Consider the following 26662-nt stretch of genomic DNA (forward strand, 5'->3'; position numbering starts at 1 on the left):
TCTCACTCACCTTTATCCATTTCAATTATTCCTCTTCCTTCACACGTTCATACTTGTCCTTTCGTTTGCACTTGTCATTTGCTCTCTTTTCTCTCCACACCTTAATTTCTCTTTCACGAAATTCACTCCTTTTAATTGTTCTACTATCCATTTTTTGTAAATCTTGCATTCCCTGTCTCATTGTTTCCCCTCCAAGACTTAAACTCTTCCTGCTTTGCATTTTTTCTCGCTAAATCCCCCTCACTCTCTTACCTGCCAATATATTCCTATTTCTGTACTCTGCCCCTCCAATAGTTGTTCGCCTTTACATTATTTTATGTTCTCACTTCCATTAATTTCCATTTTCAGGGGTCTCTATCTGTCTTCTGTCTCTTTTCTATGCCATTCCTAATTGCCTTTCTCTTCCTTTGCCACTCTTCTACACACCCCTTTCTTTCCATGTTTCCCACTCGCTTTCCTTGCGATACCTCTCCTGTATTTCCCTTCCCTCTCTCTGCCCTGTTCACAGTTTTTCCCACTCCCTCCTAAACGTTTCCATACTCTTCTCGTTTCGTTTTGCCCCTTTCCTCACTCTCATTCTCCTTCACTCGTACGTCTTCTTGGGATTCTTTTATCTCCTAGAACTGCAGCAACTTCACACTTATAAAATACTGACAAGCACACAAGTGTGATTTCACAGCAAAGCGCGGACGTTAATAGCCACTGCACTGTAGTTTTGCAACAAAATGATGAGTTTGCGATGCCCTCGCTGTTTTGGAAAGAGTTCCATACAAAAGCTATTTTAGTGAAGTAACTGTGGGTGTAAAATTAACATGTCGTTCGCATCACTCACCCACACTTTTCAACTTTTAGGAGGAACAATGTACTGTATACTAGAAACAATTCCTGATTAAGACAGGCACTCCGCCCAGCCATGTGGTGGCCGAAGGCAAGGCAAGGTGTGGACTAGAAGATCACTGACAAGGTCCGGCACGACTGACGTGTAATTCTTGGCACATGCCTGGCACCTCACCCCATCCCCAACCCACCTTTGAAACTACTGTTGGCGGAGAATTCCAAAGGATGGCGAATGAAAAAGTCTTTCATCACCCCTAAATGCTGGCTTTAAATACATAGAAAAAAGCCTGAGCTGAAACAAGTAGAGCAATCATTCCTGTCTGACGAGCAGCGTTAGGGCTCATCTTAATGTTAGGGGCTAAATTAGATTTAGCACTGGTCGAGTGACTGAAATATGTTTTCAGTGTAAGGAATTTGTTGTAGCAGTTTTTCCTGAGGAATCTTTCTGATGTTAAAAAAGGTGTTTAGGTTTCTTTTCAAACATTTATCTGTGACATTCTCTAATCTGGATTCTCTACAGTATTGTGTCTCTGAAGGTATTGTTTATATTGACAGTGAGCCACATGGGAAGGCTGGGCTATGAGCCAATTAGGCTGCCCCACAGAAAGTGGGTAGACATTTACCATTGCTTGGAAATTATTCTTTTACAAAACACCCTAGCAAGAGCTAGAATTAAGTACTTTCTAGAGCTTCCTATTGGTTCCAGAGGAGAAGAATATGCTGGATGAAAGTTTGTTGCAAGTTTGTTGTATATATACTTATGCATTGTCATGTGATGTTAGAATAAGTACAGGAAGTCTAACACTCCGCAGTGGAACTCTGGCCTGCCTCTGTTCTAAGAAGAATGTTGTGTTTCAAAAGCGGAGTCAGACCCGTGAGGTTGAGGTCCGGTGGAGTGGAGCCGATGGAAGAGATGTCTACACAGATTGTTCTTGGTCAAACGAATAAAAGCTTTCATTATCTTACAACTACGTCCAACTAGTAATGCTATAACACCATGCTATGGCTGGTTTTTGGCTTGCCAGGTGTTTTAGGCTTGAGCATCTTTAGTGAGCCGTTGTCGAAAGCATTGCCAGGGCACTTTTCTCCTTGGCTGGGCCAGGTCAGCTGGTGTCTTATGAAGAGTTTCCCTGGACTTACAGTTAAACGTAAGCAAAATGAGTCGGTGACGGAGTCTGAAAAATGTGAACCGTCACCAAACCTACGTGATGGTTTCTCCAGGTTACTTAAGATGGTTCAAGAAGCTTGTACTAAGACCTTTTTCAAATTTCTCTTTTGCACCATTTGCTCTTTCAAAGTTTCACTCACTTTGAATATTTCTTACTATAATGCCAGGATTCCTTGGTACATGATCAATCCATTTAAAAAAAATAAAATTAACAACTATTTAAAGGGAAAGTCTTCAATCTCCTTTGGTTCTTTTTCTTTCAGCCAAAGAGCAGCAGGCTATGCCATAGCCAAAACCCATGTTTGGTCCTATCTCTGCATTTCGTGTGAAGGAATTCTTCAGTTGAACTTTTACTCAAAAAAGGGATTTTTACTCGTCTGAAGGGAAAAATACTGTCAGAATCGTTATTGTTTTTGTCTTGACATTTAGCTTTATATATTATTGTTTTTATACTGTGTGAGGCCAACCCCAAATCATGGTGCCTTTTGTGGCTACATAAACCTTGCCAGATTCCAGATCTGCCCATACAAATCCTTGCATAGGAATTCTGTGCCCAGAATAACTATCAGGATTAGTATCAGAAGGACATAACTCTCTACCAGGGCACAACTTATCAAACATGCTTTTGCCAATAATAGCGCACCACGCACATGAATCCACCATTGTTTCAATACATTTGCCATCAATACTAGTATTTCAGTTGGGTAAACTCATGCTTACTTCACTCTCATTTTCATGATCACTATACACGCTCAACACTACACCCTGCAGAGTTGTGCTCTCATCCTCAACATTACCCACAACTAAATGTATTTTCTTATTTGTACTCACACTCTTACATACACTACTAAAATGACACTTCTTCCTACATGTACGGCAAACTTTGTTTAAAGCTGGACAACTTTTAGAATTAGCTAAATGGCTACCTGAACCACGTCTAAAACATGACAACCCCTTGCCAGAATTGCCTGGATTGTGCACATCATTAGTCTTGATTTCCAACATTCTCCCTTTATTTTTATTATCTTTCCCTCCAACAACAGCACATATAGCGCTTCCATTAGCATTCTTATTTCTTACAGTTTGTATGCATTTTTCCAACACCTTTATATTTCTAGCTACATCCACCGCTGCCTTCAATGACACTTCCCCACACAACCACAATTTCTCTTTAATATTTTTCGATGATGCATGAGCAACTGGTCTCTTAACACCTTATTGCATGTCAGGCACCCCTGAGACATAGCAGGAGCGGGCCCTGGGGTTGGTGGTCCCCGGGCATCGCATCAGGAAGGGGGCCAGGAGGCCCCCAGCTTTTTTTTAAAAAAATATGCCCCCGGGACTTGGCCCACCCAAGGGCATTAAACTAAAGAAGCGTGAGAGACCGCACTTCGTCTTTTTAAAAGATTTTACAAGCGATTCATGGATCCACTGCATCTCCTCTAGTACATTTAAAAAAATGCTTTTTAGCCCTGGGGGTCCTTCTGGGATCCCACCACCAGAGCTAAGGGGTCAGTGTGTTCGTACCCTGGCCCCTTTTGTTCTTTTTCACTTTTATTTTGGGACTCCGCTGAATCCTGTCTTGGTTCGAATTACTTTCCCTCGAGATGCTAGGCTTGTCCCATCCATGCCAGACCAACAGAAACTATTTTCCCATGAGGGTGTTGCTTTGCTGCCCTCGCTTGCTCTTTTCAGACCCTCCAGCTTTTAGTGATTTCGCAATTCACGAATTTACCGGACAACGATTTCTGTTACAGAAGCCTCTGAAATGTTTTCCCCCCGTTTTTTCTCGTTGTGCCTCTTTTAACTTGATTAAGGGCTATTGGCATACATAAATTAAAGTAGTATTGGCGATCTGCACAACGCTCACACAATGTGCTTGTGAATCTGTGCCTCCATGGAGCCAAGTGATTTCGTTTTCGCTCCCTGCAGGAGCAGGTTGTCACGTGCGATGGCCACACCAGGGCAAGGAGTGGCCTTTCTATATGTGTCTGCCTGCTTGCCTTCATAGCATAGTTCAGTTCTTCCTGCAGGTATGTGTGCGGCATGACAGGCGAGATGAGAACTCTCCGCTCCTCCTCCCTACTATGTTTTGTCAGGAGAGCTCGGGACAGTTTCTTCCTCTCTGTGCAGCATAACTGGGTGACTCGCTGGTATATGCTGCACAGATCAGATAAATGTGTCTATTTTATCTTCATGAGCAGTTCAGGAAGCAGTGGCGAAAGTACCGAAGAAATACAGCAAATGATCCTGGGCACAGTGAGTATGTTAGAAGGGTCACACATCTACAAAAACGAACTATTTTCTAACTAATTCGTTGCCTTTCACATGCGAGTAACTGTACATTACAACATATAATGCACAAACCTTTAATGACAAAAAATGCAAGTTAAACATATCTGGGGGAAATGGTTTGTTCAGCAGGGAAACTTTGAACTGGGCTGGGGAATGGTGGCACCTCTTTATGGTGTTCTGAGGACACAGCAAATGACAGAAAAAGTTCTCAGTATGTCGTCATGGGTTTCAGCAGTGTACTACACTCATTATAAAATACATTGGCACAAATGTGTGTGAAAGGAGTGCATGCCTCCTTTTTTTAATTTAGTCTTAACCCCCTTTGCCTCTACACGTACTCTTACTTTCCTTTACCACTACACATCTTTAAACCCTAAAATAATCCTTACCTCCCTCTACCTCTACCCACCCCTAAACTCTAAAATTACCTCCTCCCTTAACCAATACCCTTACCTCCCTTTACCTCTGCTCTCCCCGAACTCTAAAATTAGCCTTACCTCCCTTTACCTAAAATAAGCAAATATCCTCACCACCGTAATATATAGACGCACACACACAAACACACCTTACCAATACTTACCATATGTGGTAAAGACATGAGTCATAAAGGCAGCACTCACTTTTGGGGCTGGAACTTGTTTTACCTTTTTCCTCATCAGACTTTAATTCATAGGAAACAAGAGGAAAACAAACAAGTGGGAAAGAAGGAGGGAGGGAAATATGGAATAACTGTGGCAAAGAGAGTGTGCATGGATGAAAAAGAATCTGCAAGAGTAAGTTAAAGTTGAAAGGAGTGTGTGGTGGTGGATCAAAAGTATGTAACCTCTGTGTTCAGCACCCTGGCCTTCCATAGCACCAGTCATGGGCTTCTGAAGAAAAGAATGAGCTCTGGCTCACATTCTTTTACAAAGTAAGCACTGGCTCTTACACTTTAAAAAAGTATTGCACATAGTGTAAGGGAGACTGTATGTAGGATAAGATAGTCAACCAAAAAATATACACAAATATTAAGCATTTAAGTGATTAAAATGTATACAAAAGTTACAGTGCTATCTATCTTTCTACATATGTGTGTGTGTGTGTTTGTGTGTGTGTCAGAGAAGTGTGACAACAGAGGAGGTGGATGGTGATGGCAGTGGGAGGTAAGGACAGAGCGGGATGATGACCGTAGTGAGGTGATGACAGAAAAGCATGAGGGTAATGGCAAAGTATAGAGAGGTTTGTGGCATAGGAAAAGAGGCAAGGTTCATGGTAGAGGAAGGGGCAGCGGTGGCCGCCGCAAATCTCAAGGGGGGGGCAAAGGGGACAGAGTGTGGGGGTGAAAATAAAAATAAAACAATAAAATAAACTTACCTCTAGCCACGATGCTGCCGTCTCCTGCCGCCTTGCTTGTCGCGCCTCTTCCCTCGATGTAGTGACCCAGCATTCACTGGGACACCAACACAGGCTCCCCAGCAACTCGGGTGCTGCTTTCATGCTTAAGATAGCATTAAAGCAGCGTCAGGATTGGTCTGAGCAGCTTGGACTGCTGCTGAAACACAACCCTGGGGCCTGTGCAGTCTCTCCAGCCTGGCTGTTCAAAACAGCTAGGCTGGAGAAACCTAAGTGCGCATGTGTGTTTGACCGGCCTGAGACGGCTGGCCAAACACACATACCACTTAGGTGCACTCCACTCCTCCTCCTGTGGCCCTGCCCCCCTTCTTAACATGCAGGCTGTGCCAGCAGTAGAAAAATAAAACGATAGTGATCTATCGTTTTATTTTTCTGCTGCTGGCTTAGCCAGGGGGGCGACGTTTCTTCCCCAATGGGAAGGTGCCGCCTCTGGGAAGGGATGGTGACATAACAGTAATGCCAAGGGAAGGTGATGGCTTGAGGGAGGTAGCAGAGGAAGAGAATAACAGAGAAGGGTGATTGCTGAGCTGAGCAGGAGTCTGAGGTTTTGGGTTTTTTAAACTACAATAAATCAAGAAATATTATAAATAAAACATCGCAAAGATTGCCTCGAATGTGCAACTTTGTGTCGCAAAATAACCATTTTGATGCCACAAAATGTTTACTTTGAATCGCAAAATTCTGGAGGGGGTCCGAAGTTTGCTTCAGTCACTGCACCGCTGATAATCGATTTGAGTTCAGTTATGTCATAAGGAGCACGTTCGCATTTTTCCACCAAAGAGCAGCATGGCGGCGCTCATAGTTGGTCGGTGTCGCTCCTTCTCATGCTTCAACCTAACAGCAATCACGTCCTAACAGCAAATCTAGGACATCCTCAGTCTCCTTGTCACTTAACGAGCTTGTCCTAAGAATATTTGATGGTTTCTTAACTGAAAATTAGTCTCAGAACGTTGTATGTTAAAGCACCTTTCTCAGTTATACTGGTAAATAAAAATGTGTTTCATAAAATAGTAGAGATTAGGTCAAACTTGCCTTCACAGTTTAATATTTGTGAAGGACACCGGAAACACTGTTGTGGACTAACAAGTGTATGGCGTACTCGTGGGGACCTTAAGGATACAACTATAAACCTAATGCACTGACCTAATATTCCTTATCAACGCAGTGCAGCACCATAAATGTATGAGAAACACCTTCTCCGGCATTGGATCTTGCATATGTTCGCACGCTTGAGTTATTCCCCATCAATGACTTGGGAACTCTGTGGTGATGTTTCAGTAACAGTACCAATACATTGCTTTAGAAAGCAGTAACAAAACAGCTTTGATTCCGTATCACAGCCAGCTAATCAGAAAAAAACTCAAACATCAACCAGTGAGGCGACAGTTCTCTGACCTCCACTCCCCCAGAAGCCATCACACTCTGGACTGAACTGCACGTCCTGTGGAAGAGAATCGCTCTCAAAACTCTGCTCAGAGATCAACCTTTTCATTGTTTTTTTTATTTTTCTCTTCCCAGGAATTACAACTCTTTTGACATTGACTCTATCTGTGCCATTATAGAGATTATGGAAGTTTTTTTCAAGGACATGTCTAATCCACAAATGCTTTATTCAGCCTAAGAGGGCCTTGTGGGAAGAAAAGGATGTATGTGGACAGCACGCACGCTGACTACTTATATTGCCTTTACTTCCACCTCAAACCCAAAGAAAACAAAATATGGCGGAAAATTTCAGCAAAGACTTTGTATGACTGGGAAGGTCCTCTACTTTATTGGCTCCTTTAGACCACCAGTGACGAAGTCTCCTATATTGGTCAGAGCATCTCTCTTGAAGATAAAAAAGTAGCTCGAATGCCAAGCCGTGTCTGTGGACAATCTGCCATGGACTTCTAGGAAACCCCTCATAATGCATTAAAAAAGTCTGACAGCTAGCCAGATAGGCCATTTTGAGGTGCATCATAAAAGCAAGCGCTCCACAAAACTTTGCTTTGATGACACCATGAATCCTCATGATAGTGAGTGAAGCGGTCTCCACCCTGTCCACATTCAAGCTTCATCAACACTTCCTTATCTGCACCTCATGCCATAGACATCTCGTCAGCATCTGCCTCCTCGTTGATGGAACATAATGTACCATCAAAGACTCCACCATTGATGACCGCACGTGTGTCGACAGCACAAAAACTATCAGTGACGCAATTGTCGAAGACATCAAAGGGATACGACTTTCACCTTCCCACCTGCCACTTCCAAACATGCTCTACATATGATGTTTATAGCCGCCACCTACTATAAACAGCCTGTTCTTAAATGTAAGGAGGAAGATGATTAGTACTGTCTAGATCAGTGGGAAGAAGCAGTCAGGATAGGTATTATGAGGAAGAAGAGGAATCACTTTGGGGTTACTGTCACCACAAGTATGACAAACATTAGGACCAGTACCATGAATGCTCAAAGTTCCTCTTGACCTCATTAATGACCTACAGCAGATGAAACAAGAATATTATCACAGGTTTCCTCCAACTTGGACGCCTTTCATGGGTTTGAGTCATACTCCGCTAGTTCTATCTGAGCAGGCCCCACTATGATACATGTCCATCATAGTCACTAACACAGCCAAGAGGCTTTCAGCAAGTGGAATCAGATTGAGAAGGGGGGAAGGAAGGAAAGCTGCTACAGCAGCCACGGGCTGCAACAGATAAATAGAATGATTATGTAGACCCAGCAGCAGTGTGTCCACAAGTCTAACGCAGACTCCCCACACCACCACCATCTCCAACACTGATATAGCACAATTCTGTTTTATAGAGAGACAGCTTGAAAGCATTTTGAAATGCATATAAAATTTTAGTCAATGAAACAGATTGAGTTCTTTTTGATTTTACGAAGGCTAACAGAAAATCATTAAAATCGAATACCATCATCAATCCCACATGGAAAGGGGGTGATATCATGCAGACTCTGGCATTGTTTAGACAGACGAGGTAACAAAATGCTCAATTTTGGGAAGAGACCAATCAAGCTTACCAACTCTTTAGTCATTATCTGTCGCAACAATATCCAGATGTGGGCCGGCATGGCCCCGAATCTTGAAATTTTACCAGACAGCAAAAAGGAGGAGCATAATGGCGCCATTGATGCGGCCGTGTCTGGCTTCCAACAGATACAATCTGCTGCCATTTAATATGACAAGGATCACTATGCTCTACTTCACTGAGCCTGGAAGTACCACATCATATTTTAGATATGGCTTTCAACTAGAGAAATCACTTCGGAAGACATGTGGATGAGGCCTCACAGTCTATCATATCTGACAATGATACAGCTCACTCCTTGAGTGTGCTGCATTATCGATTGCAGCTACCTTTTTGTGGAGGAAGGGACAGAAGTGTGTCCACCTTAGGGTCGATCTACAGACACATCGCCATCACAACAACAGACCCAACAAACGTCCTACTACAGGCAATTCCATTAGTCAGCTCTTCGTTTCAGAAAACCTTTCTATTTGTACCTGAGACAGCGGCCTAGGAAGAAGACCACCAGTCAGAGGAAGCAATAAAATTCCTCAAGTCATCAGTATCGTTTTGCTGGCAACAGCTGCCTTGCCTCCATCACCCCTTTCTCCGATCCCCATGAGTAGGAGGATTTCTGCCGACATGCATTATCGAGACTGGTGAAGTGCATGCACTTATTTGAATTAGTCCTAAAACCCTCTAAAGTTACACTGGAGAGAATGACACACCAACCCCTCCTGCTCTTGCAAACTGAGATACTGTACATACTCCAGAAATAGGACTTTGAGTCCGACCCAAATCTCCATTGAGACTGCATGCTTTTGTAGGGCAAGAAGAACATCAGAAGAATGGCATAACCATTCTAGATCTTTAGCAACCTAACAAATGCCTGAGGAAATGGTTGTTCTAAGTGGTAATGTTACGATAAGTGTTGTAATTGCTGCAGGAAGAGGAGATATTTTATGATTTGAATAACTGGGTGCATTTATCAATTCAAAGTTTTACCCTTTGGCATGGTGGTGGCTTTCCCTTGTTATGAAGGACACCAATTTTTCCGTATTCAGATGATAGGCTGGTGAAGTCGAAGTACTTTTGAATGGCAGAGACATCTGCACAAGTATACACAAAACTGTTCAGCAGGTTGGGCCTGTGCTTCAGTGTAGCCAGATCTTATCTTCAGCCTATTCAAATCCTAGACACCATGTTGGAGACCAAGGCAGGCAAAGCCTTCCTGTAAAACCAAAGACTTCTCTCTCTGCAGTCAGTCATTCAAAAGATCCACAAGTTATCATTAAGGTCTGCTGTTTCTTCAAGTTATTACTAGGCATGATATCCCACTACACTCCGCTCTTACCTTACTGCAGGCTACAGATGCCTTCTCTGCAAGGAGAATTGGTTGCCCAGTGGCTTGGGGTATCCTAATGTTTTGATGATAACATTCACATCACATCATATTAAGGAAGCCTTAGCATGGTGGCGGAAGCAAATCAACAGGACTTGTATTTTTATCCTCAAGTGGCTCAAATGGTCATGGCAATGGATGTACCCTTGAAGAAGTGCTGTGCCCACCTACAAGTGCTCGAAGGAAAAATCCATTGTTCGATCCATGAAAAAGAGCTCCACATCAATGTCCCGGAGCTCAGGGCTGTCTGGTAGGGTTTGCAAACCTTTCTTTCAAACCTGGAGAACTCACTGGTGGTGGTGAGAAAAGATAATACCACCTTCATATTTATATAAACAAAAAATGGTAGAACAATGTCTTTAGCACTCTTAGAAGAAGCACAGCTCCTATGGGATGTGCAATTGAGCACAGCATCTTACAGAGAGCAAACGTCTCCCGGGGATCACCAATATATTATACGCTTCCTACTAAGATAACAGGACAGCAGAGCTTCAGAATGTGGGGGACTGAGTCCATCAACACAATCAGAACTTGTCGGCCCAATTCCTGGCTAACTCAGAGTGCCTCACCTACACCCCCTGTCAGGATGAAAGAAAGGTGGTTATGGCAACCTAACAATGACACTCTGACTCCTCAGGGAAGTCGTGGAGACAGATCTCAGCCTTTCGTGGTATTACTCATGCATTCCCATGCGAAACATAACAGAGAAATTAGACAAGTTTTCAATACATTTATTGAAACACTTGTAATTCTTGCTTAGAAAGAATGAACTGTGATAATTAGGCAGATGAAACAAAGCAAAGTGACCTCCATGATAAATATGGGACATTCTAGAGGTTCCTACCTAACCCTAAGACTATATTGAAAGCATTGCGGGTGTACCCTTCTGCCTATCCCATCTGTATGTTTAGCCTTAGCCTCATAACTGGAAAGGTGTCAGCCTGCAGTGTGGATGGCAATCTGTTTAAGAAGCTGGTAGATAAGCGCCAGTATAGCAGCATGTCAAACACAGCATTCGTCCCAGGATACTCACGGCTGGGATGCCCTCTGCCCCTTCAGGGTCAGTGAATCATTTATGTAATAAAACCACACTATGATAGAAGTACAGCTCTAATGAAATGCTATGTCTAAATGTTAAAAGATGTCTCGTGTACGGGCAATGCAAGCACTAAGATATTGTGTACTGTGTTCCTAGCCTTGGACAGAAGGTACTGATTACATGTTGAGGAAAGGCTAACTAAAACAAACAACTTGTACAATATGTTCCTAGAATAATATCACAAAAGTGCGATGCGTAATATGTCACAGCCAAGGCGATGCAGCTAAAACATGGAAAATATAGCACATAAAATGAAGCTAAGAAACAAGGACCAACTTGGGTTCAAGTGGTCCTCGTGACAGATACATGGACTGTTACCCTCAGCAGAACTGTAAATGTCTCCCACAAGCAGGATTTATATCTTTATCTGGTGAACATGGGCCTTTTGGCAGAGGGGTAACCCAGTACTAGACCTATTCACAACACCATTGAACATGAAATGCTGGCGCTTTGGCAGGAAGCAGTGGCATCTGAGGTCAAGGGGCAATTTGCTTATGCTACTCCATTTCATGAGTCAAGACCTTTGCTTATACCATTCCATTGCTTCACCTCTTCCCAAGAGTTCTCAGCAAAGCCAGCGGAGAGCATTGCCTGGTAATGGTCATAACCCGAGTCTGGGCTTTCAAGTTATAGTTGACCGATCTTCTGCACCTCTTAGAGGCCTCTCCATTTCCCCTGGGCAAGCACCATGATTTTTCTGTCGAGGACGAGGAATGGGCAGATTGTCCACCATGAACCAGCTTTCCTGAGCTTATAGGCATGGTTGTTGAACACTGAAAATTGCTCAGCTAGTTATCACAGTGGATTTCTGAAACATTTGGCTCACCTTAGAGTTCCTTCTACTAAAACAACTAACCAAGCCAAATGGATATGCTTCAGATAACAGCACAACCACACAAAATGGTGTTCTGTCTTTTCCAGCTAGCCTGGTCAGGCCTCAAGTACATCCTCATCAAGGTTCACTTGACTTCTAATACAAGATATGGATGATCTTTTAAAACCACATCTCTTTTATTGACAAGAATCATTAAGGAGTTCCTTACAGGACTGTTTATAGTGTTCCTGCCCATAAAGGCACCTGCTTTTTGATGGGAACTTAGTACCATTCTTGATCAGCTTGTGAGGGAACCTTTTGATCCCATATATGGGACAAACCTCAGGTTTGTTATGAAAAACAGGTCTATTTTTGGCTCTTAAAAGAGTCAGTAAAATTCATGGCTTCACAGTTAAACCTCAGTTCTTGCATTTTCACAAAGAGTGTACTCTTGCGCACCAATATGAAAATTATTTCTTAGGTGCCTGCAGACTGTCATCTGAATTAACCAGTTATGCTCAAGGTATTCTTCCAAAGCCCTTGCAGAGGTGCAGAAATGGCATGATGTTTGTAGATGCTTAAAGATCTGCATTGCCCACTAAAAATCCTTTTGACAGACAGACCAGCTTTTTGTTGCTTTCAGCCACCAGCAAAGAGAACTTCTGCTCTCAAAACAAGCAATGGTGAGGTGGATTATAGAAGTTATTGTACTATGCCACTGTAAGACTGGCCACCCCCTTTGCGCTATGTTCCTGGCTCATCCCACAAGGTGGTACCAGCCGCAGCAGCACTTAGTTTCTCTGTTGAACAGCTCCTGAGTGGCAACATGGAAGAGTTGCAACACTTTTATGAGACATAGATATAAATTCTTTGAAGGAATCTGCAAAGGGCCATGCGGTCTTATGTCATATTTTCCAATAAAATAGGCCTCTTTTCTTTCATCAAATCCATTTAATGGTTACTCTGTATGCATTGTTCTTACCTGTAGGGATCATGGCATGGCTGCTGCTTTCTATTCTGATTCGAGCATGTAAATCTATAAATGATCCAATGCCTGATAATGCTTGATCTGTCTGCTGTGAGACTACTTGAATCCTGGTCATGCGTTCAAGAGTTGGTTTTGCAAGGAAGAGCTGGGTTCTGGTTTGCATCCTTTCTGTCTGGTAGAACCCAATGTGTAGCAACCCCTCCTTGTTTATAAAAGTCTTTCTTGACTGAGCATGTTGTTCCTCATTGTTCATTGTTCCCATTGTTCATGTCATCAAGGCTTTTAGCTTCAGAGTTGTCTGTTTCGCAGGTAACACTCCAAACTCTAATCATTGTGAGATTTGGTCATTTCTCCATCAACATTCAATGTAATTAAATAGTGTTTGTTAGCTAATCTGTATTGGATAAATAGTCATTCTTGAGAGAGAATGTCTCTAAAACAGAGGTTCTGACGTTGAGACATAATTCTTCCTGGTCCCCCGCTCTTTGCCCAGCCTATCTGGGGATTGCTCCAATTCCCGTGGATGAGTTTGGTGCCTTGCTTTCTAGAGTGATAAGAGTCTTTGCTTTTCATCTCAGATTAAAGTGGTGTTTTCACTTGCCAGTAACAAATTACGATTTTTAAGAAAAGTGTGCCTTTCCTTTCTGAACGTTTATGAGCCTGTGTGGCCAATGCCTTGTCACCTCCATGTTAGATTATGGCAATGCATGGTATTGTGGACATCCACGCATTACTGTGGATTTAAATACAGCTGTGCACCTCCTCAACAACTCTAGAACGTTTGACCGAGCCTTGGGGACTTGCCAGAAGTTGCATTGGCCCCCACACTCCCAACAAGTTCAATACAAGAGGTGATGCTTTTGTCATAAAGGTTTTAATGAGATAACACCATTCTTTCTGCAGAATTACTGTTATCATCACTAAATGGCCACTTATGACAGGCTCACTGTACTGGCAGTGCTGCCAGGGGTGGCTCCTTTGTAATGGCAAAGGTGCCTCGCTCCCCTGGATAAGCCAGGATCTGAAAAATTAAACAATATTTCTTTATTGTTTTATCTTTCAGCTGCTGGCTCAGCCAGCAGCATGTGAAGGGAGGGGCTGGGCCATGGGAGTGGGGTGAGGGGAGTGGGAGGAAGAAAGAGTGCACCTAAGTGCGAATGTGTGTTTGGCCAGCCGTCTTAGGCCAGCCAAACACACATGCGCACCTAAGTTTCTCCAGACCGAATGTGTGGAACAGCTGGGCTGGAGAAACTGCCCAGACCCCTGGGTTTTATATGGATTGAAGAGGCCCGAGATGGCTTCAGGATTACGCCGCCTCGGTATTCAATGTTCACACATTTAATTGCAGCAGCCGCGTGTTTAAGAGGAGGGCTTTGGGCACCGGCACCTTTTTTATTTACAAATTGAGCACTGGATAAGGTATGAAACTATCTAAAAACACTACTAAACAATACTGTTATTCACAAGTCCTTCTACAACAGCAAACCTAACTACTAAGCTGAAAAACGGATGCTCTCAGACCACAACCGATCCCATAGGCACAGGAGGAAAACAAATAATTTTCCTGTTATGCCTACATCATCTGCAACATACTGCCTATGTGTCTGGGTCCTCCATTCTATTGACGTTCAGGAAAGTTATACAACACCTCTTGACCTGATACCTCCTGTAATCCATCCAATCTCCCAGTGGGGTAACAAAGGCCCCCGCTGTCCCTGCAGTGCGGAGGGGCCCCCAGAGCTCAAGGGGGTCCCCTCAGCACAATACCTTGCACTGAGAGCACTTGAGATTGTCTGGAGGGGGCACCTCCATGTACTTTGCAGGGGGGCCCCCACAAGTTTCGTTACACCAGTGCACTCTCCTTGTATTATCCCCTTACCCTTTGGGCCTCTGATGCTCTATGTTTACATGTGTACTCATTCTATACCTATACACTTAGGGGCAAATTTATGAAAAGTGGCCCTGCACCTAGTGTAGCGCCACTTTTCTTGCGCCCCTGAGCACTCTCCTAATGCCACCGTGTGTGCGCCATATTTAATATATGGAGCACCATGGCAGTAGTTAGGGAACGAGCATCAGAATTTTTTACCCTAATTCAGCACTTTGCAGGATTAGCTAACGCTAATCCTGCGAAGCACCCAGAGGCCGATTGAAACCAGTGGGGGCCACCTTTTAACGCCTTCTCTGAGCGGGCATTAAAAGTGCCGGGAAAAATGACATAAAGAAATCTCTGAGATTTCTTTGTGCCACTTTTTCGCCCCCACCTAATAGAAGAACACCCCCTTTGCATGCATTATGCCTGGCACAGGCATAATGTAGTGCAAAGGGTTACAAAGTGGCACAATGTATGCATTGCACCACTTTGTAAATATGGTGCAGCCTTGTTGGGCCATATTAGCATTAAAAAAATTTGATTAGAATAAAAAGCGTACTAAAAACGTTTTTTCTCTCTCCCTCCTCTAAAGGGAGTCAGTCACATTATAAAACTTTGTTTTGCACCTTCAAAGACCACAGAAGGCTGAGTGGCCTCTGCTGCGCTACACCTTCAAGCTGCTTTACAAGCTAATCATCAGTAGCGGTTTGCAGGAGGGAAAAAGGGAGGGCAGCGTAGCGTGGGGGGGATGGAAACAAAAACATATTTTTTTTTTTTTGTGCCTCTCCGCTCCTCTCCTCCACTATAGGCACAGGCTCCCAGCCTGCTCTGCGTCCAATCCTTAAGCTGCTTTCATGCTCCTAGATAAGACACCAACAACACGTTTTTATAGGCATGGTGGCACACCAGCCCTGCTCTTTCAGAACAACATGGTATGTCCTAGCCAGACTGATAACAAAAATAAGAAAATAGGATCATATCACCTCCAACTCAAAAATCTTCAGGGCTACCCACAGAAAACCACATTCAAACTATGGATCATTCACACAACAGGCTATACCTCTAAAACAGGTTTAGGGTCAAAACTTTCATATGAACCAACAACTGATAGCCTCTGCTTGATCAACAAAGTGGGGTCCATTCAGCAAAAGAAGGGACACTGTTCTAGTAGAGTTAAAATGGCACTATGCCAGCCCCCAGACAGGACCTCTACACTTGGGGGCAGATTTCAAAGAAAGTGGATCATCAGACCTGATATGCCACTTTTCTTGCGTACTCCTACCAACACCAAACAACACCAAACAACACCAAACAACACCATGGTGGCGCCATATTTATAATAGGGTGCACCATGGCGGTCATTAGCACAATAGCATAAAAAATGGTGACTCTATTATGGCGCTTTTCTGCCCTAACATCAAAAATGTTGACGCTAGTGCAGCAAAGCACTGGGAGGGCCATAGGTTACTATGGGTGTGCCAGTTTAATGGCTGCCTTGGGCAGACGTTAAAAATGACGGAATGACGGAAAAATCTTGTAAATTTCACTGAACCTTTTTTTCGGCCCTCCTTGTGTGGGAACGCCCCCCTTGCATACATTATGCCTGACGCAGGAATAATGTGGCGCAAGGGGGCGCAAAGTGGCAGAATGCAAGCATTGCACCGATTTGTAAATCTGATGCAGGAAAAAGGCCACCTTAGCAGCCCCCTTAGCATAAAAATAAAATCGCACCAGGGTGATGCAAGGTGGTACAATAGCTTGTAAATATGCCCCTCGGTGTTACTAGCAAGTTCACTGGGCAAATAACGATTGGGCACCCTACACCTGTTGTTTCTAGTAAATACACTGCATGTGCTTGCTGTTAATGCCACGTCTAGAAGTTTTGTCAGAACCTTAGTGTTCTTAGGTATGCACACATATCCAAAATATCAGAGCTTCAGATGATACCTCCACAACTAATGCTTCTGGCAAGCCCCCTGCACACAGAGCACCAGAGCTTCGGACAAAACCATACTTATCATTACCTGCCATTCCTAACACGTCCACCGCACACATATCTAACAATAACACAACTTCATACCAAACCTGCACTTCTGTCGTTTCTACCAAGTACATCACAGAAATGCTTGTTCACAACGAAGCCTCCGACATTTGAAATTTCTAACAAGAATATTACGTACATACCTAAGAACACCTGAGCTTCCGGTGGAACCAACCCATCTGATGTTTCTAGGAAGGTCGCTGCACACTTACATAAGAACACCAAAGCTTCAGACAAAAAACGACACCTAGGGGGTCATTCCGACCCTGGCGGTCCATGACCGCCAGGGCGGAGGGCAGCGGAAGCACCGCCAACAGGCTGGCGGTGCTTCCTGGGCTATTCTGACCGCGGCGGTAAAGCCGCGGTCAGAAAAGGGAAACCGGCGGTTTCCCGCCGGTTTTCCCCTGGCCCAGGGAACCCAGCGCCGCCATGGGGATTCCGACCCCCTTCCCGCCAGCCTGTTTCTGGCGGTCTTCACCGCCAGAACCAGGATGGCGGGAACGGGTGTCGTGGGGCCCCTGGGGGCCCCTGCACTGCCCATGACACTGGCAGTGCAGGGGCCCCCTCACAGGGCCCCATACAGATTTTCACTGTCTGCTTAGCAGACAGTGAAAATCGCGACGGGTGCCACTGCACCCGTCGCACCCCTGCAACTCCGCCGGCTCCATTCGGAGCCGGCTTCCTCGTTGCAGGGGCTTTCCCGCTGGGCCGGTGGACGGCCTTTTGGCGGTCGCCCGCCGGCCCAGCAGGAAAGTTGGAATGGCCGCCGTGGTCTTTTGACCGCGGGGCGGTCATTCGGTGGTAACCGCATGACCGCCTTAATGTTTCTGTCAAGTACACCGCAGGCAAGAACAAAAAGGCTGCAGATCATGTCTCCACAAACTATAATTTCCAGCAAGTCCATCTCGTGCATACCTATGAACTCTAAAGTGTTAGAAAGAAGTGTCACTCCGGGTGTTTGCAACAAATCACCTGCGTGCACACCTAGAACACCAGAGCTTAAAATGAAACATCCACGTCTGTGTTTTTCTAGCAGACTACCCATCTACATGCTTAAAAACACCAGAGCTTCGGACGGATGCTCCACGTCTAGCATTTTTAGCAAATTCACGAAGATACTATAGAAGAATGCCCGCGCTGCTGCCTAGACTCCTTATTTCAGTTACAACGAGACAAGCCCTGCCTTGTACTGCAAGCTCTACAAATGACACAAATGGACATCTGTGGAGGATCATTGTGGCAGCCTGCTGCATCTAGGTTGCAGTAGGCATGAGCCAAGCGGGAGGGGGAGTAGGGTGAGGGGCACACTCACCATTCCATTGGAGCACAATATGCGCTAACCCACCCACACGCGCGCGCACACACACACACACACTATCTTCTTCCACAGCACATGCTGCTCTGAGATAAGAAGGCTGAAGTACGTTCTGTCCCTCTTTCAGGGTAATCGTCTCACGGCGGAGGGTACTGACGCACAAGATGGCCGGGGCTGGCGGGAAATAAGCGTTCACTCGCTCTTGTTGTCAATTTCTTAGTTTCTCACTTTTGCGTCTGAACCGCTAAATCTTCTCATCCTCATGCTAGGTTTTCGAACTATTGCTTCACTGGAAAAAAATACTACAAGTACCAAATTGCAAAAAAAAAATACTGAGTTTGATGCCCAACTCCCATCCAATACATGGCCGTTTGTGGTCAGCCTCAACACTCCAGTGTGGTTTTAACAAAAATGGTCTGCATCACTTCATTCAAGAGAAAAAAACAAATACATACACAGACACACAAAACAGGCACTCCTATGCTAAATTCTGTTTTTTTCCTGGTGGCGAAGTTTTGTAAGTTCTGTTTTATTGCCACACAAAGTTTGTAGTTTCTCGGTTCCGTCTTCATTCCCAGATTACTTTATTTTACCTGAAGTTACAATTGTTACACTTGTAGCGAGATATTGTCTGCCTTCTAAAGACCAGTATCGCAAGGAATGTATTAGCGAGTGTGCAATTTGCTCACCATTCTGAGTTTCCAACCTACAATAAGGTACTGATTGTGCATGTTTCCCCCGCACTGTAGTGCACAGACTCAGAATGTGTGTTCTTTGCCTGACGGAATTGCACTGGTCTTCACCTGATGTAAAATTTTGGGGACAATAAAACTTGAAGTGAGCAATGTCAACCTTACTTTTAATCTCTGAGTCAGGTTTAGCTGAAGGTTTGGCATTGTTACGTGCATTTTTGCAAAGTATATCTATGCAAGAAGCAGGTTGTTAATGGTAAATAATGATTCATACAGCACAAATTGTCGCAAAAAATAATTACGTTGGATGCAGGAAAGGCAAGCTCCAAAAGTGTGCAACTTTCATGTAGTTACAAAGTTTTCGATCAATTTTCGAACACACACTCCCTCACACGCACATTTGCACACTCTTATCTAGCTCACTCAGCCCTCTTCTTTCAGGGCGTGGGTTCTCCAAGCAAGCTTGTCTCCTTCAAACCAGCCTGCTAAACAGCTTTGGCGCTCTCTGGTGTTTTGTTTTGCATTTTTCTCTAAGATCTGTTCAAAACAATTGTTTAAAATGTTTGACAAACAGATGGTTTCTGTGGATAACCTGAAGTAATCTCGCTAGGCTGCATTATGTGACTGTACCTTCAGTTTATGGTTCAGGGGGTGCCTTTGTTTTATGTGTGTGTTCCATAATACAGTCAATTCATTGGTTTAGGTCCCGTTCCTAGACAAATCCTAAATCCACTTGTGCAAAAGCTCTCGCCATGATTCTGGATTGTGTGATGCTTTGATTCAGTTCCTGTGGTCGGAGTCACTTTCTGCCCCCTCTTCCAGTCTCTCTCCACCTCTAGACTAGCGTCCCTGCAAGGCATCCTACTACACTGCAGTTCATCTCACCTAAGGCATGAATAGCTTTGACCCTGTCACTCCAACATAAAGGTATGACACAGATCCCCTCTTCACGTCTGCATTATATTCAAAGCACATTAGAACACCAACAAGGACGTCTTAGATCACACCCCAGCATACCAAGGTGAGAAGATCACCATCTCAGGTTGAAGCGGGAAACCAGGACCCAAGACATCACCAGATTGGAGCTTGGGAAGTACAAAAAAAAATGAAAATACTGACGGGCTTTCTCTAGCTATGCCACCAGGATCTGGAACAACATTTGCATCAACATCAGAACTTCCTAAACCCACCTGTAATTCAGAAAGAACCTGGAGACTCCTGTACAAAGAACACTACCTGCCTGCACAATAAGAAACTAAATATAACCTGCTTCCTGTAAATTACCACAAATCGTTTCCTCGGGCTAACAATTGCTGTTAACTGCTCAGTTGCTCTCCAGCTAGGTTTTCATTACAGAAATATCAGTGCATACATACATACAAAGGAGCCTAATCCCTCTGAGGTCCCAACCTCCTCACTTCAGACCTTTCATTGAAGAGACAGGGCCCTGAACAGCCCAGGCTTTGCCCAACTCTCCTCACCATTGAGGGAAAGGAGGCAGAGCCCTCTGCTAAGCGGGCTCAGAAACAGTCACTTCCCACTTGCTGCGCACCTTCCACAAAGGGGATGCAGAGCGCACCCCTCTACAAGAGCAGATGCTACTGCTGACTTACCTTCCCTTGCAAAGAAGAGGCAGGGCATCCTAGAGCCCTCAGACTCTAGAAATCAAACAGTGGCAGTCAGACTCCTCTCGGCACATGTCACAGATGCAAGGCCAGGGTTCTCTCCTTTGAAGGGCCAAACTCTGGTACCCAGACTCCAGCTTCCCCTGCTTTTTTTTACAGCATCCTCTTTTAAAACATAGGTACAAGCCTGGTTTTCACTCTAAGGGACCGTTGCCCTCCCAGCACTCTGCAGTGCTTGGAAAGCAAATCACTTCTTACAGCAAGCAAAGACATGTAATTTATTCAGTCATCCCATAAAAATTACACTAACATCAGTGCTGGATAGAAGGAGGACCTCACCAGGTTCTAGCACCTATTTCTGTGCCAGATCTAGGATCCGGTTGACCCAAGACTTTGTTCAACATCCTATGTGAGGGATGTGCATGCACTGTAAGAATGCAAGATTTAACTATGTGTATGAGTTTATACAAATAATGATTTCAATGGCACCCTCTATTTTTAGGGTGAATGCACAAGCGCTCTGACGTGTTATCATCTCTGTGGGCTTTTAACCATGCCCACTGCATGCCCATCACTATCATTTGTTCATGGGCGTGCCTTTCAAAAATCCTTTGTTATCATTGGTAATAGCTTTACGTTTATCCCTCCGTGGGGCAGTTTTGTTACCTCCTTCGGCATCAACCCTGTTACATGGATAACTGCACGTTTGCCAATACGTTTGACTGTCAGCGAACTTCTTTTTCCACTTGTGTCTCTCCTTCGCGCTCATGGCAGCTGTGGAGATTTGAATGGGCTTGCTTATGTCAACTGTTTTACTTTTAATTTTCGAATTATGTGGCAAGAAAAGTCCAGTTAGGAATTTACAACGCTAATAGCTCTAACTCGAGCAAACGCGAGACCCATTGCATTTCAAATGCTTGTTTTAAATGCAATTCTTTTACAGCACTACTCATCCCAGCCTAGGGTGTAAGGATGCTTTCCATCACACACAGATGCACAATAAATCATACAAGTGAGTAAATCAATGTACGTGAAATGTTAGTTAAGACGATGAGGGTTGTAAAGGGTAGGAATCACAAATCATCCATACTTGTATACATTATATGTTAAGAATGAATGGTCGGGCGTAATACAGAGTAAGGATATAAAATGTAATGCAGTGATTGTGGTGGCCTCTTCTAACAAGATTTCATTACTTGACAAAGTACCACTTCTTTGCAATCTCAAAATAACAAAAGAAAAAAACAATAAGAATCTACACCCATGCCTTACATTTTGCCTGCAGCTCCTTGATGGCGGCAAATAGATCACTGTGCTGTATAAGAAGGATTGCAACTTATGTACTGGAAGTAACAAAAGGATGTAAGTGTCAAATGCAATGGGCCACTTACCTATCTACAAACAACTGAAATCTGTTATCTACATGTTAAACCATGTGCTTTGCAGCAGGCACATTAACCCTCTATGTTACTTTTAGTCAAACTCTGACTGGACAAAACACAGAACTCCCAAAACTGCCTTAAGCACTATAGTTATTTTACCGTAGGTATAATCCCCTCAACATTGCTGGGTACGCAAATAACTCTGCAGCAAGTTTCTTAACTCTGAAAGATATGCGCTAGAACAGATTTACTGTCACATTGGTCAGTGTTGCCAACTTCTTTGCAGCAGTTTTTTTCTTTACATAAATGTATACTTCACTATCAGGCTTCGCATTTTAAGCCCCGTCCCTCGTGACCCCACCCCGTTTCCTCTGCCACGCCCTGAGCCCCAATTTACGAATCCATGGGGTGTTTTTTTCAAATTTCAGCACTGACTAATATAACATCTTTTCAGAGCGCATATCCCCCTGCCTCGCTCCCTCGGGTACTTTGTTAGAGACGCCCACAGCGCGTACCTTTCCTCCGGAAGATGTCGTCAGGTGGCAGCCGCCTGATATGTGCCTGTGTGTTGGGCAGTTCGGCTCTGCCCTGGCTGCTGCTGCCAAGCAGGAGGCAGAAGAGGCTTAAGAGTGCCCCGCAGGGAAAGGGTGAACCGGACCTCGCCACGTGGTGCTCCATACTGCTTGCTGGGCCTCGACCTCTCACTTTGCCGCCACTCCTTGCCCACGAGGCCGCGTGTAGTGAAGTCTTTACTTTCAAAGGCGTCCTCCTTTTTATGTATAACACGCTGGCATTTCCACTTCTTTCCTTTGGCGCCAAGAGCTCACCGTGCCATGCCAAGACGTCTTCCAGTCCTTGAGCCAAAAACGTGCCAGTGATCGACTGTTTGCTGTACCAGTACACGAAATCTAGCACTGTGGCTCCCCTAATCCCTGGGGGCTGAAGGCTTACTTTGGTAGTCACCGGTGACTTCCATTCCGCCCCACTCAGTCCTCCAGAGTTAATATTTCGCCTTGTCAGTACCGGAAAAATGCAAAGCTTGCCCATCCATTTCTCGAGAGCCAGACACCCACTGTGTCTGTACCTGTCCAGAGATGTGCTCGGTGGCGATCTAGTGCCTCACAGCGCCGGGCCGTAGAAATGCATGCTCTGGCTGTCTCAGACCTGGGGTGCCAAGCTCAGAGCGTGCCAGTCCCCCAGCACGTCGACTCTGTCTGTGCAATCGAAGGTCCACGGAGAGGCCTGGCAGAGACTTCAGTCGATATGACCCTTCATCAGCTTCCTGTCAATATGTGGAATGTCTCAGTCGCTTCTCGTGTGCCTGGTACCTGTTTCCCAGACGTCTCCGGCAGCTTCTTCTCTCTTTTTTTTCTCTTCCGCGGCTTTTCTTCCGCCTAACCTTGTGGATAGCTTACCTAGATGGCTGTCTCTGTGTCAGTCTCTGGGTCCCACTGCTATCTCCGGCCAGTGTACCTGCTCCTGTGTGCTTGTCTCCCCTCGCTCTTCTGCCTGCTCCTGCACGTCATGAAAGTTCATCTGTCTTTCGGTGCCTCAGTCCCTCCCACTCGTGTCCTGCACCCTTAGTCACCCCCTCTCCCTGCAAAGGCCTCAGAGGAAACTCTTCCAAAAGTGTGGGATCTGGAGGCTGAGATAAGAACGAGTGAGCAAGAGTTCAGTCAAAAATGGTACAAGTAATGTGAAGTGTTTGTTCTCCTAAAGTTCTGACCCCAGACTTCAGAACTGCATGACACTCTTTGTTTATAACAGTAATACTGGGGTGTTTGTAGGAAATTGGGTTTCTTTGCAGGCACACACACATTTTGCCCTCTTTTGGAACTACTAAGGGCTGATTGTCAACTCTTCCAGTGAATTGAGGCCTGCTAAACGAACCTCAGTGCCAGTGCTCTTTCCTTAAAAACAAGGTATGTCTAATTGTTTACAAGTGGCACAAGACTTTAGTACCCCTGTAAGTCCCTAGTAATTGCTACCCCTGGTATCTAGAGCACGGGTACTAAAGAGGGTCCCTAAGGGCTGCAACATAACTTATGTCACCCGAAGGAACCCACACACAAATTGCACACAGACTGCCATCGCAGACTATTTGTCTGGGTGCAAGCTCTGAGTGAAAACACAACATGGCACCCACATTTTGTGCCATGCCAAAGTCACTGCATGCATTACTTGTAAGTCATCCCTACAAAAGGCTTTAAGAGCCCCAAAGCAAGGTTCATTATAATACATGTGAGGACATAGCTGAATGAGCAGATATGCCCCTGTAATGTTTAGTTTCGTTCCCAGACATTGCAAGAGACTGTACAGTCATTTTAAAGCATGTACTGGACACTGGTCAGCACGAGTGACCCAACTACATGATGGCAGCACAGAAAATAGTGATGTTTGGAATCAACCACCTCATCATAATAAATCCGTAGTGATGCCAGTATTGGATTTATTATGACATGCACATAGAGGGCATCTTAGAGATGACCCCTGAAGCCTACTAATCCTCTAGTGTGCTGGATGACTGGAACCAACCAGCCTGCCACCACAGGCAAGTTTCTGACCCCCTGGAGGGGAGAGCCTGTGCTCTCCGATGTCAGAAACAATGCCTGCTCCAGCATGATGTGTTATCTCCTCAGCCAACAGGATGGCTATTAAATCTGCATACCAAGGACTTCGAAGTCCCTGCTGTCTTTGGTAGGCAACCCCTGCTTCTCCTAGACCTGGGAGAGGCAACCCTCGTCCCTGAGGCCCATTTGCCACCAGGACAGGTGGGGAAATTAGCTCTGCAGAAGACGTATTGCACTGCCTGGCTGGGCATACCTCTAGGGTGACCAGCCTGAAGTGAACACGAAATTAGGAATTCCAAAATCTTACCTGTGATGGAATTAGGAATTCTAGGACAGGGTGATGCCCACTACCCAAAGAAAGTGGTAATCTAGGGGATGTAGTGACTCCAGGGGTAAGTAGCCCATTGGCTACTACCCTTCACTCCCCTTAACACCCCTAAATTGAGTATTTAGAGGACTTCAGATTCGCTGGACTACAGAAGAAGAAGAAGAATCCAAGGAACAATGAAAAGAACGAATTGAAGAGCAGAGACTGCCTTGGTCCCAACCCTGCTGGCCTGCCTGCTGTCCTCAACAGCTCTGCCAAAGATGACTCGTCCTGCAGCTGTTCTGCCTCCAAAAGTCTGGGAGGACTGCCAGCACTTGGAGAAGTAACCAGGATCTCCTGAGGAGTAGCGGAGCTGCTTCTGTGCACCCGACAGGTGCCAAAGAAGACTCAGGAGGACTCTGGATTGCCAAAACCTGACACTGGACAGCACCACTGCACCCGTGCCCCCTAGCCCAATTTGAAGAGGGACAACGGTGCCAACGTGGTCCCCAGGTCCTCCAGAGCCAAAGCTCAGCTTGGGTTTGCCAACAGTGGACTTCCCGACGCTGCCTGCAGCCTCTTTCTGAAGGCCCCCCAACCACGATTATCCCCTGCAAAGAACCCTATGGCAAAAGATACCTCTGCACCTGAGCTCCACAGCCTGAGTAGAAGTGGGTCAATAGTGTCCATACTTTCCCAAGGATCTCAAGGGTCGAGCACCCCTGTGTGTTTTCCTAAACTGGCCCCCAGGTCCCTGCTTGCAGCCTCTTTCCGACCGGACTGATCTCCATTGAAGTGAATGGGATACCGGACACCATAACACACCTCTGCAAACGGATGCCCCAGAGCCCCAAGAGGTGACCTGTTGATGTGGTCTTGGACCTTGCCCCATACTCATCTCAAGTCCAGAAGAACAGTCTTGTAAGTTATTGCCAAGTGCCCATATGCAGTGTATGTTTCTTTCCTATAGGATAACATTAGGGCACCAAGGCAGGAAAGCACCTCTGCACATAGAGGCCTCAGTGCCTCCCGAAGTGGCCTGTTGGTGCTGCTTCAGACCTTGCCCCATACTCACCTCAAGTCCAGAAGAACAGTCCTGTAGGGTGTTGCTAAGTGCCCGAATGTAGTATATGTTTCTTTTCCCATAGGATAACATTAGGGAGCACAACGCTGAAAAGCACCTCTGCACCCGGATGCCCCAGTGCCTCCCAAAGTGACCTGTTAGTGCTGCCTTGGATCTTGCCCCATACTTACCTTAACTTCAGAAGATTATTCCTGTAAGTTGCTACTAAGTATCCATATGCAGTATATGTTTTCCCCCTATAGCATAGCATTACTGTTCTGGAAATTGCACTGTGTGAACTTTTGAAACCTTTAGAAATTCATATCTTGAAAAGTACTTACCTGATTCCGATGATCTTGGTATTTAAAGTCTGTTTTATTTCTATAAATTGGTGTTGGATTTCTTATTGAGTGTCTCACTTACTGGCTCTGTGTGTGCAAGAAATGCTTAACACTGTCCTCTAATAAGCCTAACTGCTCACCCAAACTCCCACAAAAGAGAGCTTTTAGGGTTATTATTTTAACCCCTGTCAGCAATAAGGGCCACCCTAGACTGCATTGTGTCCCCTTACACCGGTACACTACATATATACACAGCTCAATTTGTAAATTTAGATCAGTTTCGGGGCTTTTAATCACGTCTCTGCAAGATGGCTGTGACACACTGTGTATCAATTTCTTTTTTAATGGGTATAATCCGAAAATAATTTAGGAGCCACGCCATGGTGTAGTCTTCCCCTCCTGCACTGCACTTTCAGTTATCTCCTCAATCCATTTTTTCTGGGT

At 44.9% G+C, this 26662-nt stretch overlaps 1 protein-coding gene across 1 annotated transcript in view; it reads right to left on the reverse strand.

Annotated features, from left to right (window-relative positions):
* EPOR (erythropoietin receptor) overlaps positions 1 to 23475 on the reverse strand; it is an 87253-nt gene extending 63778 nt beyond the window's left edge. Inside the window, exon 1 of the mRNA XM_069231878.1 lies at positions 22453 to 23475. Coding sequence (XP_069087979.1) covers positions 22453 to 22984 — 532 coding nt within the window. The 5' untranslated portion in view covers positions 22985 to 23475. The remainder of the gene's footprint in view (positions 1 to 22452) is intronic.
* Positions 23476 to 26662: the final 3187 nt, after the last annotated feature.

The sequence above is a fragment of the Pleurodeles waltl genome, chromosome 4_2 (assembly GCF_031143425.1).
Source record: "Pleurodeles waltl isolate 20211129_DDA chromosome 4_2, aPleWal1.hap1.20221129, whole genome shotgun sequence".
NCBI lineage: Eukaryota > Metazoa > Chordata > Amphibia > Caudata > Salamandridae > Pleurodeles > Pleurodeles waltl.